The sequence below is a fragment of the Falco rusticolus genome, chromosome 8 (assembly GCF_015220075.1).
Source record: "Falco rusticolus isolate bFalRus1 chromosome 8, bFalRus1.pri, whole genome shotgun sequence".
Taxonomy (NCBI): Eukaryota; Metazoa; Chordata; class Aves; order Falconiformes; family Falconidae; genus Falco; species Falco rusticolus.
This window is the reverse complement of record NC_051194.1, coordinates 1,055,224-1,070,881: the sequence shown is the minus strand read 5'-3', so window position 1 is coordinate 1,070,881 and position 15,658 is coordinate 1,055,224. Positions and strand designations below refer to the sequence as shown.

The window sequence follows — 15,658 nt, the reverse complement described above, 5'->3', positions numbered from 1 at the left end:
TATGCTGTTCTTGTTTCATCTGTTTCATTTTTCCACTTTATAGTTTGCAGTTGGGTACCAGAGGCTAAAGGGAAAGAACTGCTTGTTTCCATTTGGTCTACACTGCACTGGGATGCCTATAAAGGTAAGGTGTTCAGAGTTTTACCGAGAGGTTTTTCTAATGTATCTTATACTAAAGAGTACTTTGAGCGTTACTTACTGCCCATCCTGAACATCACACTAACTTATTAAAAAATTCATCAAGACAGTGTGATTTGGAACCTGAATTTGTAGTAAAGATCTGATGTGCTTGAACTGTATGTTATGAGTTTCTAGAAAATAAAATGCTTTAAAAATAAGTTTACCTATTGTATTTTTGGATTTGCAAGAAGATCCTTGCTATAAGCCTCTTCCTGCCATGGCAGGCGTTCTTGAAATTGCAAGATCTCATAGAAGTTAATGCCATGTCCAGAAAAAGTTCAAAGCATTGTAGTGAAATACAAAGTGTTATCAGTAAAAAGCACTCATTAGCTATGATTGAGGAAAAGTGCTGATAGACTGTGAATAACTCTATTCAGGCTTGTGCGGATAAGCTGAAGAGAGAAATGGAATTATATGGCTGCCCACCTGAATTTCCCGATGAGGAGGAAGAAGAGGAAGACAGTTCTGCTAAAAAAGAAGAAATTATCATCAAAGACAAAGCAAAAGGCAAAAAGGTAAGATTTTAAAGACTTTCTGGATTGGTAGCTGTGCTCTCAAAGCTTCGAAGTATGCATTCAGGGTTTTTCCTCCTTCACACTTAGAGAAACCTGCAATACAAATATTTTGATTGTTTCTTTCCAAGGTAGCTGGGTACTTTTGAGGTAGACTTGGAGAAAAATGCATCTACTGCATGGTTTCAGAGATACCATTTTAATGCATGAAATCTTAATGGTGAAATGGTGCATTGTTAAAAAGGTTCCTGACAAAAATGAGATCATCCAGACTGATACTCTGATTTTTTTCTTTTCTTTTTTTTTTCTGCACAAAGCATTCACAAACAAGTTGTAGGAAATAACCCTGCTTTGTCAGAGGTAGGGGATGTATATACCTACTATTTGATTATTTTCTTGTAAATTGGTATCTAGCCTATTCTGGTTAGATAAGCTAAGTAAAATCATCCAATCTATTTTGGCTTATTGGGTATTTAATGAGATTTATGATTTTGGGATATCATAAAGCAAAGAGAGGAATCAAGTCTATGAAAAGCTTAGAGATGTTCTTTGGTGTGTTGTTTATGTATGCTAAAGAGATTGTCATACTGGAAGCATTAGATTTGGGATTCTGTCTGCTCTACATCAACAAAGATGTGATCTTGCCTACCCTTGCAGGTAGTAAGTTGCTGTTGGGTAGAGACGTATTTGAAGGACAAAAGTTGGAGAAAGTAATACCAGCAAAGTAACAGCAGAAAAAGTTTTTGATGCAAGGATATAGTGGAGGGCTGCTCTGTCTTTTCATGGTAAAAAACCCTATTTGTTTGACTACGCTGTTGGCAAACTGGTAATTTCTTGCCCATTTGTCATGATGCCCTTTCTGCGGATGTATCGGGTATATGTAAGCATGTAACCCTTGAAAAGACGAGGGGGTAATGTATGTGTGGTTGAATACAAGCTAGGAAACAGTGCAGATCAGAAACTAATCGGTAACACCTGGAATATATCTTGAATATATGGAATCTGTGTACCTTGAAATAGAAACCATAAGATTAATGGAGAAGAATGCTCTTGAGCATATAAAGCTGTCATGGATACAAGAATGTGCAATTTTTCCTAATCACAGTTGTCCTTTCAGAGTAAGGCTGCTGCCAAGGCGGGCTCTTCCAAATACCAGTGGGGAATCATGAAGTCTTTGGGTCTTTCTGATGAAGAAGTAGTCAGTTTTTCTGAAGCTGAGCATTGGCTGGATTATTTCCCTCCCCTTGCTGTGCAGGATCTGAAAAGCATGGGATTGAAGGTAACTGTTTGAAATCTAAAACTCAATGACAGAAGCAGCCATATATGTATTGTTACTATATTTATGAATATGTGGCTTCTCCTTTGGGACTATTTTCAGCATAATACCAACAATATTCCGGAAATACTTCTGGTATTTATGGAATTATTATTTTAAACTTTTAATAGACTTGAGTGATGATTAAGTGCTTGCTTACATAGTGCTTATACCCTATGCAGTGATCACAACTGGAAAAAAGAATCTAATAAATGAATTATGACTTTCACTTCTTGTTTCCAGATTAAGTAATTGTTCTGTAGTCAGTATTGATAGTATATTAGGAAGAGTAATGATGTGATACTAAATAAAGATACTTGTCCTTCTGACAACAGATTTTTTTTTTTTTTAAATAAAGACAGGTAGAGATTATGAAACAAGGTAGTGCTGAAATTTAACTTGAGCGGCTGGTTAAAACTTATAAAACCTCTCAAATTCACAGTCAGTAGATGGGGCTTTGAGTCTTTGGCATCTTAGCTCTGAAAGACCATGTACATACAGATTGCATAGTTATGTTCTTATGCATGCACCCTTTGTGTGATAATGCACTTGCGTTACCTTTTGGAGAGAAATTTCTTTTTATTTTTAAAACAGTTTTGCTGTTGTAAGGTTCCTTGAATTTCTTTCTTTATTTACTTACTGGAGACACGTATACATTTCTAGGTGGATTGGAGGCGTTCTTTCATTACTACAGATGTTAATCCTTATTATGATTCCTTTGTACGATGGCAATTTCTTACATTGAGGGAAAGAAATAAGATCAAGTTTGGCAAACGGTAAGCCTGCCGCTCAACTCTGAGTTTATTGTGAATATGGATAAGCTTAGCTTTACCGAAGATGGAACCCTATGACATGTCTCTAGAATATGCTTATAACTCACATTAAAGTGGAATCCTTTAATTTCAAATGCTCAACTAGACAGTAAAGCAGCATGTGCTAGCGCAGACTGTGAGATCGAGTTTGTTTCAGTTTTTCCATGGATACCCACTCAAAGCAAAATAAGGCCAATACTAAAGCTCTTACAAAAACTGAATGTTGACATTGGTGGAAAATATGAAAATACCATTGAGGTGTCTTTTTCGTAAAGATCTTCCCTGTGACACCATCACCCCCACCCCCAGCTTGGTGTACTCATTATTATATTTGCTACTGTATGAGTATATGCCTTTTTTCAGATACACAATTTATTCTCCAAAAGATGGACAGCCTTGCATGGACCATGACAGGCAAACAGGAGAGGTAGTATTTTCAGTTGACATTTTTATGTGTTGCTTATGATCTTAAGTACTGAATGGAAAAATAAATTGTATCTTGGAGCAAAATTTATTTTGTATGTATAGAGTTACCAGTTCTCAGTTGTCGTGTGAAAATTGAATTAACTTCTTTATTGAAAATATTTGTCTTGAGCTATGGATAGTATTTTTTGGGATAGCTGCCTGCTGTGATTATTTGGCAATTTGTACTGATGCTGCTGGCACATCACATCATTATCTATCTGTTGAAATAAAACAAATAAACTGTTACTAATTTATGTGTTGCTGAGATAGTGCCTGTAACAAGTAAATTTTTGGATGTAGGAATAAAATAACCTCTCTCACCAGTCTGCATTTTAGTAAACAGCCATTTGTTTCAATGGAAATATGATTTACTTTGAAGAAAGCAACAGTACCTTAAATAGCATTTGGACTAGGTTGCTACAGAATAGGATTTATTTTCTGTAAGGGTTGAGTCAATGTTATATATTGATTGCTGCATTTTTTATGTGAATTGTAGGGTGTCGGGCCTCAAGAATATACGCTAATAAAAATGAAGGTGTTGGATCCTTATCCCACAAAATTAAGGTAGGTCTTGAACCTACTCACCATTACAAATTCTATCTTATGGCCAGAAGTGCCCATTAAATTAAGCAGTCTTGTTTTGCCTAATGCAGAACTTAATTCTACCCTGTTATTTCTGTCACTTCAAAGACTTCATCACTGTTTTGAGCTGCTATATTCCCTAGTCTGTGTGGAACTCAAATTGGAGTGTTTTCTTTAAAAAAAAAAATAATCAAATTAAGAACCCACAAAGAACTTAATGACCCACTTTCATCCGTTGGGAAATGTTACTGAAAAGTTCATGTTATCTTAAAAGCATGTTCTGTATTACCCTGAATGTTTTTATTTTGGTGACTTATAAAATTCTTTCCCCCCGCTCAGTGGCCTAAGAGGAAAAAATACCTTCTTGGTGGCTGCTACACTCAGACCGGAGACCATGTTTGGGCAGACTAACTGCTGGGTTCGCCCAGATATGAAGTACATCGGCTTTGAAACTGTGAATGGGGATATTTTTATCTGTACCCAAAGAGCTGCCAGGAACATGTCCTACCAGGGCTTTACAAGAGATAATGGAGTCGTACCTGTTGTCAAGGAGCTGATGGGAGAAGTAAGCATCTTGCAGCTTGCTGGTCAGGCTTTCCTGTTCCTGTGAAGCTTACACTTACATAGGTGATGGTAGAATTCTAATTACAAAGAAAATATAGGAGCTATTACAAAAATTTTGGGAGTGTTTAGTGACTAAAAAAGCAAGTAGAAGACAGCTTCCTTGGCAGCTGAGCTACAGATACTTCTGAGAGATTAGCCTGATGCACTTACCTGTGGAGAAGGGCATTACTGTTGCCTTAGCATTACTTGATGAATGAATGGTTTTAGGTAACATTTTTCTGTATGCTGGGAAGAGTGATGACTTCTCTGAGGAATGGAAAGGGACAGAAAAAAATAGGAGCTAGAAAGGGTTATGTGGAAAAGGTTTTTTGTTGATGCTGACATTTCTGGTACATCTTTGTGAATGAAGCTTTCTTATCTTAGTAGCTGAGTATTAGTGAGTTTGAGATTTAGTATCCTGAACTCCTTAACTTCTGTGCTTTGAATAAGGGTAGTTAGTGCCATTTGTTCATCCTAATGCAAAGATCTTTCATGCTGTTTGCATCGCTCAATCTCGGTTCACTAAAACTTGTCACTATGTTTCTTGATCCTGCTTTGAAGGATGAAGTAGAAAATACAGGGGTTTGGCGTTTTTTTCTTTCTTGGTAGACTTGATCTGAATTCAAGCAGATTAGGGAGATGGAAGACAACTGCAACATCTAGACTATGTCCTGTCAGTGCATAAATAGTCTTGAAAATAGGCTTTTTCTGCCTTTGTCTAACCTAGTTTTTGACAATATTATTTGTCTATATTATCTGGTATTTGACTTTTCTACCAGTAAATAGTCCATATACCATCTCAAATGGTATATGCATACTTTTCATATGTACTTTCTCTTTGTCTAACTAAATATATGTATTTATTTGTTTGTAATATATAAGTAATGCCAGCAAATTTAAAGAGTATCAGCCAGGAGAGCTTACTTGGCTAGGCTGAAAAAGTGGTATTTAATGTAATGATATTCCTTTGTTCTACATAGGAGATTCTTGGCGCTGCACTTTCAGCACCTCTCACCGCCTACAAAGTTACATATGCTCTTCCCATGCTCACAATTAAGGAAGATAAAGGTAACTTTACAGCAGTGTCTTGCCAAAGCCTGTTTGATGTGCACCGTGCATTCAGTATGTGTTGACTAATCTTTTGTCTGTTGTATCTTTTTCTTTGTTAAGGAACTGGAGTGGTAACAAGTGTTCCCTCTGATTCTCCGGATGACATTGCAGCCCTGAGAGATTTGAAAAAAAAACAGGTCAGCCTGTTAACTGAACTGCTTCTGTTTCTGTTTCCTTTCATAGTGTGGAGGGTCAAAAGTGGTTATCTGCTGGGTAAAATGAAACTCCCTTTAATTGGAGTTTTGCCATCTCTTAACTTGAAATCAAAGTAGTTAAAAATAAATGAAGTTAAAAACAGGTGGGCTGGGACAGATGTTTTTTCTCAGACTCCAAGGAGAGTTTTGGAATCGTGTAACTTCTGCTGCATGTTAGAGAAGAGTACTAGTGAAACAGAAATAAATTCCTGTTGTGCAAATGACTTCCAGACATGGGATTAAGACCTCTGTATGAATTTCAGTTTCTTAATTTGATAAAAAATAAATTGAGACTTAAAGTAGCTGTTGCTATTACAGCTTCAAGAGTACATCAGCATCTAAACAGCTATCCCTGGCTATTGAATTTTTGTCCCGCTCATTTTCAGGGTACAGCAATATTGTTTCTTCTGCTCTTAAAATTGTAGACAATTGTGACAGAGAGTCACCTGAAAATGAGATGAGGATTAAACTCATGTGAGAAATGGTGGGAAGGCAGGAAAAAAGTGGCTTTGCTTTATAAAATGTTATGTACAAGGAAGACCCTATGAATGGATGAAAACCTTTTAATTCTAGGTTTTTTCTATCCATATGGCATTTTATTTTTTCTTCTAACTTTCAAAGGCTTTGAGGGTGAAGTATGGCATCAAAGATGAAATGGTCCTGCCGTTTGAACCGGTAAGTACACCCAAGCACGGCCAACCATGATACATGTGACTTTGCATTCATGATGAGAAACGTACCAAGAACTGTGCCTGCCTTTTCCAGAATTTCTATTTAAAACTTCCTCAGCAGAAAGAGCTGAAAAGTTTAGAGTAAAGCTTTCATGTTTTGCTATAGTTTTACGATTTGGTCTGTTAGGGGTTGCAACCAAGATCTGTTATTCTGCCCTATACTTGTGGGAAATACTGTTTTGTGGGAGTTACTCGTTTGGAGAATGGGCTGTGTGATTATACTGATAACCGAATAAAACTTACAGCCTTAATAGCCAGATTATTATTGTATCTGTTCTGTGCAAAGAGCTCAAATCCCTTACTATTAATGCTGATTCATGGCTGAATCTGTTTTCATTGGAAAATATAAGTTACAGGTAAGACCATCCTGATATTCTGCATTACCATTGCTTCCACATGCTGGCTTCAGTACTGGTACAGCTTGGTACCAGTGTCATGTCAGGAGATAAAGCTGGGTTATCGCTTGCAGCAGGGCACATCAGTAGTATACTGGGGACTGCCAGGGATTTTTGATTTGATGAGTAGAATTGCACTAATACTTTTTAAGTCCTATGTAACTTGATTAGTATTAGATGCTGCAGATTTACAGAGTAGCACAATACAGTAGGACTTTGACATGCCCTAGCACCTGCTTTTGCTGCCATTGGGGTTCTTGGGTTAATATTGATTTTGGCCAAGATACCATGTAGCACAAATTCTTTCAAGTAATGAGTAATGACTGTGGTTTTTCCCACCTTCGTAATCCCTGGTTCAAACTCCCACATCAGCCTAGGGACTGAACCAAGCAAAGTGTACTTGTCTCAGTTGCATTCAATGCATCACTTTGTGAAGCTTGTGAAATCTGGGGAACAAAACTTTGTGTAGACTATAAATGTCTAAAGACATTGCGATAACTTGAACTGAATATCTGATGCTGTTTTGTTAATTCTCAGGTGCCCATCATTGAAATCCCTGGCTATGGCAACCTTTGTGCTCCATTAATCTGTGATGAGCTCAAAATCCAGAGCCAGAATGACAGAGAGAAGCTTGCTGAGGCCAAGGAGAGAGTGTACATGAAAGGATTTTATGAAGGAGTGAGTAATAATAAAAGATTTTGATAAGTGTTTTCTTGCTGAGTTTGATTAGGAGAAAAAGTGGCTAAAGATAATAATTGTAATTTTAAAAAAGACTGTAAGAAAGAAGGGAGGGGTTTTTTTTCTTTTTTCCCTGGACCACTTTTCATTTAGACTTCTACAATCAGTTTCTGCAGTTGGAGGAGTTTTGTAGAATTGAAGAAAGAGAATGGAGGAATGTGTGAATGCAAACTGAGATTTATAATCTGATTTCTTAGCAAGTGATCACTTTCTGGGGAGTTGACCAATTTTGCTACAAGTATTGTTTTGGAAGCTGATATGAAGAGAGCAATGTGTTGGTGTGGGTTGTTTGTTTGTTTTCCCTCCTGTGTTTACTTGTGTAGTGGATTACTATGATGTATTCCTCAGCTGTTTTCTCGTAAGCTGGCAACAATTTTTATTTCTGACTATCCGTGTTTGACTGTCTGTGTGCATGCTGACATGTATGCAAACTCATTTTGGGTAAAGATGACTGTATTTAATGGAAAAAAGCCAAGCTTTGTTGCTGTTTTTTGCATTTCAAAGATTGCAGTGACTGCTCCTTTATGTTGATCTAAAGAGCTATTGCACCTATTAATTGTTAGTTTTTTTTAAAAAGCAACTTCTGTGACCTGTCTTTTACAGGTAATGTTGGTGGATGGATTCAAAGGACAAAAAGTTCAAGATGTCAAGAAGCTTATTCAGAAGATGATGGTGGATAATGTATGTGATAATTTAGAAGCAGCTGCATGCATACTATCCATTTTGTCCTTTTCATAGTAGCTGAGTTGCTAAAGAAACCTCTCTGTTTTTGTTCTGCAGTCCTCTCAGTGGTGCTTTGGATCGCGACAGAGTCCAAAATAACTGCTAGCAGAAAGACCTTGTGCTCTTGGACTAAGTGGGATGAATAGCTTATTTAGAGATCTCTTACTCCCTGCTTCATCCCATCACCTTGTCTAGGAAATATTTTGATGGTTTGATTTAATCTTTGATATAGTTGGGAGAATACTGGAAGTGTAGGATCTGAATTGACAGTCTTTTTCCAGCCTGCCAATGAAGGTTATTCATGGTGTGCAAACACCCCATTTCTGGGGTTCATCGTGCAGAGAAAGAAGAATAGTACATGAACCATGATAATGTCATCTCTTTATTAAGATTTTCCTCATGAGGACTGGAAGTGGGAGAGGCTTCAGTTATTTAGTCAATATTCCTTTGCTGTTGCAGCATTGTTCTGTTCAGATTATAATACACTTCATCCTGCGTAAGAATACATGGTTTGTGAAGGTAGAGTTAAAGCTCACCATTCTATTTTTCTTTACATTCCCCCCATCCCTCTGTCCCCCAGGGCTTTCTAGAAGCTGTTGTAATCAGTAGGGGCATAGTCAGTAATATTTTGTGCTTCTGTCCTCCTTTTTGTCATGCATGGAGACATTCTTTACAAAATTATGTGAACCAATACCTCGGAGAAGTACATAGCCAAGTGTTGCCCTCATTTTACTGAAGTCAGTGCTGAGACAGAGAGCCTGTGCGGTGATGAAAGCCATGTAAGAAATGCTGTAAAACAGATTAGAATGGAGAGGATAATTTTTAGTAAGATGTGAGGATTTTCAAGACTGTTAAGTACTTAAATCTTAGCTTTTATTGCCCTTTAAACTCTTAGGGTGAAGCCATGATTTATATGGAACCTGAGAAACAAGTTATATCGAGGTCTGCTGATGAATGTGTTGTGGCCCTTTGTGATCAGTGGTAAGTGAAGTAAAGCTGTAGTTATAAAGTTACTGCCAAGTTATATTCTACTTGTGGATTGCTTTGTTACAGTAAACTTTTCCTTGTAGGTATTTAGATTATGGTGAAGTGACCTGGAAGAAACAGGCATCTGAGTGCTTGAAACATCTGGAGACGTAAGTTGTAAAAGTAGATAATAAAGTAGAGTAATTGTTTACTGCTGGTGGTGGCAGTCTAAGAGGGCTGAGAGGTGTAATAGTTTATTTCTTACAGGTTTTGTGAAGAGACGAGGAGAAATTTTGAAGCTACTTTAGGTTGGCTACAGGAACATGCCTGCTCCAGGACATACGGTTTAGGTAGGCAAAACACTCCTTTTCTAACTCAGTGCTTCATGAGAATGGTACTCATCCCTTCACTTGGAAGACTTAAGTGCTATCTAGAATCCAAAATGGTATAGTTAAGTGTAGAACAGATTTATCCAACTTGCACCTTGACGCAGCATGCCAGAGAAGACACCCTTTCTTGAAAATGCACGTGGCCAGGGGTAATTTGACTTTTGCATTACTACAGTGGTGTTGTGTGGCATCTCTGTAGCTTTTTGCCTGGGCCGTTGATTTGGAAGGGACTTCAGAGGAAGAAACTAACACCATTTCTCAGGTGTTGTTCTTACATTCTGGCTAGCCTTCCTCTTGTGTAGCTTGTGACATGGGACAGCTGTTATAACTGCATTAGAATACACAGCAAATGATCATGAGCTGAAATTTGTTCGATATGTTTGTTTAGAAGCTGACTAGAGAAATAGCAAGTATTTTTTAATAAAATTTTCAAATGTCTGAGTTGAATTTTTAACAAAAGGACTTTTAAAAGCATAAGCATGAGTACTTGCGCACGCGTGTGTGCGCATCTGTGTTCCACTGAAAGTCATAAACTGCTTAGGTATGCTCGAGTGTCATGCGTGTTAGTAGGGGTGTTATGATTGTACCGATACCTGGCTTGCGTCTCTTTTAGGTACCCGGTTGCCTTGGGATGAGCAGTGGCTGATAGAATCTCTCTCCGACTCAACCATCTACATGGCCTATTACACAGTGGCTCATCTGTTACAGGGGGGCAACCTGAGGGGCCAAGGAGAATCTCCTCTAGGCATCGGGTGAGGAGAGCGAACTGTTAAATTTTCTTGTTTAATTTGGTATGCTTATCTCCTGAATTGCTCTTGACACAGACTTGCCAAGGGGGCCGATTTCTTTGCTTTTGTGTTTAAAAAGCATTGTTATTAAAACTTAACCTGCTGTTAGCAAAGTTACAGCAAATCTACAGAAAGGGAATAAAGAAAGAGAAAGGAGTATCGTGGCTGGAGAGAGAGGAGGAATGTCCCTGAAAGCAAACTATATGCAGAGTAAATCACCTTTTTTAGTAGTTGTTTGACTTGCTTTGAAATGGTCCTTGCCAGGTGTTTTTGAGTGATTGGTTTCAGTGGCTCCTGAAGTGTCTCTGCTAATGGAGACTGCTTTGCAACTATAAAAAGTTGCATGCTTCGGTGCTCAAAGCAAGCAACATTAGCACTTAGTTTTTGTGACACTATTAAAAGTTGGTAACTGTCTTAGAAACTTAAAATGATCTTTTATGCACAACTCCTATGTAGAAGCCCTTAAAGTAAGAGGGAGAAGAAGACATTTGTACCAAAATACCTAAGACTGCTCTGTGCCCTTTTGGGTGGGAGAGGTGGTGAACTTTCAGTGAGAGAGATGAGATTGTACAACTCATCTGGAATTGGAAAAAAAACACTTTAATCTTGCCTTGAATCTTATGTTCTATTTCTGCATGTTTTATGAGCTGTTTTCTGGAGTAGTTTACGCGTTGGAACTGGAACTTACCTTATTTGATACTATAATTAATCTGAGAAACATTTTCAAAGTAACAATTCTTAGAAACAGAAATAGTTCTGAAAGACTTGGCAAGGCTTTCATTTTAGCTCAAATCTCTCTTAATTATAGAGGCTACTTATGTACTAGTCATATCTGGAAACAAACTTTGAAGTGAGCAACCTGAGCATTGAATTATACTTAATGACATGAGATCTATATACAATTGGAGCATACTCTTATGTGAGCAGATAACATCTTTCTTACAGTGTTAGCAAACACTTTTTACTGAGGCTTACTCTGTGAGGTAAAGTGAAAGGGGATTTATGGCACATCATGTCAGTCATCATTCAGTTACAACAATCTTTGGCACCAAACATAGAAGCTAAGTCACAGCACACCATTTAGAGCATAGAACAGTAACTACCAGAACTAAAGTAGCCAACTGGTGCATGTAAGACTTTTTTCTAGACTGGTGGTATCGACTGTCATCTGAACTAGTTGTTTAATATGTGCTGGAAGTGCTTTGGATCCATAATGCTCTTCCTCTCTGCATAATTTAACAGTCCAAAGCACTTTAGTAGATGTTAACAAATAGTAAACTTTGATTTGAAATTACTTAATTTGAAATGTGTGCAGGTAGTATCTGGTGGACTCCAGAGAAATTCTGAAGGGCCAGGAATAAAAATCTCTGTAGAAACAAGAAGGATATTTTTTTAATGCAGGCTAGTGGCTGCAGAACTGTGGGTCTGAGTTGCATCTCATCAGTATTTTCACTGAAAATTGTGGATCCTATCTTTGGTAATTGGTAAAATACGTCTTACAGTAAATGTTAATTTTGAATGGATTAATTCTATTCAAAGTGGAAAAAGATCATGGATTTTTCCATGTAGGAGGTGACTTTGAATTGTAGAATAACTCTCTTGTACTCCTGCTCTTTCACTTTTCTGGAAGCCAGAAGGAATGGCGCTGTGACCCAGTGCAAGGAAGGGCAGAGAAACATATGTGCTAGTAACAGGTTTTCAGTATTCAGTTAAGGTCACAAGTGGTGCTGGCGGTGGGGTGGGGGCAGCATTTGGAAAAGAAATTATCAGGTTCCCAGAACATTCAAGATAATGCTTTCATTATTAATTACTTTATGCAAGACTTCATACTTTATTAGGAAATACCAAAGGGCAATTTAAGCAGGGCATGGCCTGACCAATTCTGGAATTCTGGGTTCTGATTTTGTGACTGATGTTGGACTCCCTCGTCTGATCTTAGACAAAGTACCTGTGCACTCTTCGTCCGTGTTTGCTCTGCTTATCAAATGGAGTGTGTTGTGAGAATGAATCGACAGTTTTAAGCTGTCTTCTACAAAATTCTGTGGAGTGTAAGCGAACTTTTACTGACATCTCAGTATGGGATTAATTCTGTGCAGGGCATGTCAAATGAGCAAAGAAGTTTGGGATTACATCTTCTTCAAGGCAGCTCCATTTCCTAAAACAGAGATTCCAAAAGAAAAGTTGGATAAGCTAAAGGAGGAGTTTGAATTTTGGTATCCCGTGGATCTCAGAGTTTCTGGCAAAGATCTTGTTCCAAATCATCTGTCATACTACCTCTACAATCATGTGGCTATGTGGTCAGATCAAAGGTAAGTTTGGAGATAATGCAAAATAGTTGTGTAGGAGATAAAGCTGGAGTTTGCAGTTCTGGTTCATTTGCTAATGGCTTTTTTGGAGTGTGCAACATTCAGAATTAGGTTGAAAATGCATTCTTCCATATTGCAGCTTTGTTCCAGTTGTTTATAGTAGAAGTTACTGAAATTGAATGCTTTCTACTATTATTTCCCCAGTTATTTTCAGGAATCCTTTGAAGATCTTAGGATGCAAGATTCTTAAGTACAAATTTTAAAACATTATTTAAAGAAAAACTGAAATCTGTGTAATATGACTTTAGTTGACTTGCTGAAATCCTGTGTGTTCTAAATACTGAAATTCTAGCACGCAGCATAATTGACTTGGCAGTTTCAATTAGCTCTAGAGCAAACATAAAGATTAATATGTCCTAACTAAACAGTACCTTGGCTTGGTGTTTCTTTAGAGGATACGTGTGAAAACATACTGAGACAGCGTTGGTGTATCTTCAGGTTTTTTTTGTCCTTTGGGAGTGGAGACAATACTGAGCAGCAGCATCTAGAGCTAAATCCAATTGCAGCCACTGTTGGAATTGTGGTGCCTGATGCTATTTTGCATTTGTTTTAGCTGTCTATGCAAGCATGAAATGATCAGTTAAGTAGCCACCTGAAAAAGCAAATGTGCAAAAGTAGAGAACAAATTTTAACTTCAGCTTTCATTGGCCTGTTTTGTAAGAGTCAAATGTCTTCTGTAAATATCTCCTCCTATGGATTTTTCAGTGTGGAATTGTATTCCTGCGCTGGGATTTTAAATTACACTGTTATTATTAAGTTGTCTTAATTACTTCTCAAGGATCGTTAGAACTACACTTATATATTGCCATGGACTGCAATACAGGTTGAGAGTCTTTGTTGATCACGTGGTGCTTTTAGAAAGATGTAGTTCTGTGCACGAAGAAGCTGTGTTTGCATTCCCTTCAACCTCTGTTTAAGCATTGTATAAAACTGTATATAGGAAAAGCTGTTTTCTGATGTGTAGTAAAGATGACCGTGGGCAATTTGGTGTCTGCTTCCTCCATTAGAGATATGTGGGACCTAGCTCGATCAAGTTCTGTTGGGCAATGCCAGTCACTGGCCTTTAAATTAAATGTAGCTGAATAGAGGGAGGTGGGGTAAATGAAGTATAATTGTAGGTGCAGTGCTCCCTGCTTTGCATTTCAGCCATGATAATCGCTTAGTCCTTGCATTGTAGTTCTTTTCATCTTCAAAGACACTCCTTAATTTTAAGACACCCCCTAGGTATTTTTTGAAGATTCCACTTAAGGTGTTTATCCCAAACTGGAACGTAAAATCTTTGTTCTTTTTTTAAAAGAGAAATTGTATTTGCTTTACCAAAGGCTTTATATCTTGTCTTGAAACAGAGAGAAATGGCCAGTAGCTGTGAGAGCAAATGGACATCTTCTTCTCAATTCCGAAAAGGTACAGTGAGGTTTCATGTATGAGATGGCTTTGGTGGTTGTCAAAATAGGCACTTGCCAGCCAGACTGGAAAAATTCTCAGAATTTAAGAGGAGGAAATAGTGAAAATTCTAGTGTCTTCATTGGTGCCCTCCAGTTTTCCATTCATCAGAAGCAAAGATCTGCCTCGCATCCAATTTTATGTAATGCTTTTCTTAAGTTAGTTCTTGTATATCTTCACCAGTTTAGTAAAGATATCAGTACATTTCTATTAAGTTTTAGGGTAATATAGAATGATTTTATTTTTTGTTTTACTAAATTTTAGCTTTGTCAAGCATTGGGGTAGGTACAATGAGAGATAAGTTTGTGGCAATAACTTGCTAATGTGTGTGAGTTCTGAAATTGAATTTAATTAGAAGTGCCTGAACATAGAAATTGGGTCTTGGAGACTGTCTAATGTGAATCAAAAAACCCCCACCAGAGTCTGTCTTGAAAAATCAATGCAGGATGAGCTGAAAATGCCAATTTTGAAGTAGTATTTAAATTAGGTGATTCCTGGAATTAAATTTTGGTACCTGTTGCCCTGTTTTTCAAAGCCTGACAAGGTCTGGGGTTGAACCCAAATGATGCAGAAGGCAGCTGCCACTTCCCTGCAGGTGTGGCTTTTATGGACCTTAGTAGTAACAACTGGTGCAAATCTCAAGACAAGTTTGACATTCAGGAGTTGAATAAGTGCTTGCAAAATTTAGCCTGCTTTTGCTGTGACATCTAGTTCAGATTTACTAAATTGCTTTTGCTGTGATTCATGAGCAAATACTTTCTCAATGGTTTGCCCAAACTCTTGTTGCATCTGTCTTAATTACTGAACAACAAAATGGATGTGTGAGAAAACAAAGACTCTTTCTGGTTGTTTTTTTTTTTTTCAGATGTCTAAATCTACAGGCAACTTTCTTACCCTAACTCAAGCTGTTGACAAGTTTTCTGCAGATGGTAAGTATGTTCTGACCTACATCTGGTTTTCAGTTGTGCCAGAATGACTAAAATTAGTGTTTTACTCTCAGAGGAGCCATGGGTTTATTGGAGTATGGAATGCAATAAATCTACTGCTTACCACCTGTTCTTGTTTGAAAAGCTAAACTCTAGTTAGAAAACTAGGAAGCATGTTAGCACAACACATATTTCAACCTGGAACTGGTACTGGTGTTGAGACTTTCTAGAGGGTGCCTGTCTCATTCTTCCACGTTAATTTAAGAGATCAAACCATAAGACATGTACTGTTGATGCACATGGTGTGTATACATGCACACTTGTGTTCCCTCTTGCATGACCTTGTTTTTTGGACAGTGACTGTGCTAGTCTCCTGGTTCTTGGTGTCTGTCTGTTTTCCTTACTAAGGAGGGCAGTGTA

The 15,658-nt window shown here is 37.7% G+C and overlaps 1 protein-coding gene across 2 annotated transcripts in view; it reads left to right on the top strand.

Annotated features, from left to right (window-relative positions):
• LARS1 (leucyl-tRNA synthetase 1) overlaps window positions 1-15,658 on the top strand; it is a 32,869-nt gene that overhangs the window by 5,578 nt on the left and 11,633 nt on the right. For both annotated transcript variants that reach the window (XM_037396696.1, XM_037396695.1), the window contains exons 4-22: window positions 44-124; window positions 558-695; window positions 1,810-1,971; window positions 2,671-2,783; window positions 3,183-3,246; window positions 3,781-3,848; window positions 4,206-4,431; window positions 5,450-5,537; window positions 5,640-5,716; window positions 6,395-6,448; window positions 7,437-7,577; window positions 8,241-8,318; window positions 9,256-9,341; window positions 9,431-9,496; window positions 9,594-9,676; window positions 10,329-10,467; window positions 12,600-12,812; window positions 14,216-14,273; window positions 15,178-15,241. In XM_037396696.1, the coding sequence (XP_037252593.1) occupies window positions 44-124; window positions 558-695; window positions 1,810-1,971; window positions 2,671-2,783; window positions 3,183-3,246; window positions 3,781-3,848; window positions 4,206-4,431; window positions 5,450-5,537; window positions 5,640-5,716; window positions 6,395-6,448; window positions 7,437-7,577; window positions 8,241-8,318; window positions 9,256-9,341; window positions 9,431-9,496; window positions 9,594-9,676; window positions 10,329-10,467; window positions 12,600-12,812; window positions 14,216-14,273; window positions 15,178-15,241 (1,999 nt within the window). The remainder of the gene's footprint in view (window positions 1-43; window positions 125-557; window positions 696-1,809; window positions 1,972-2,670; window positions 2,784-3,182; window positions 3,247-3,780; window positions 3,849-4,205; window positions 4,432-5,449; window positions 5,538-5,639; window positions 5,717-6,394; window positions 6,449-7,436; window positions 7,578-8,240; window positions 8,319-9,255; window positions 9,342-9,430; window positions 9,497-9,593; window positions 9,677-10,328; window positions 10,468-12,599; window positions 12,813-14,215; window positions 14,274-15,177; window positions 15,242-15,658) is intronic.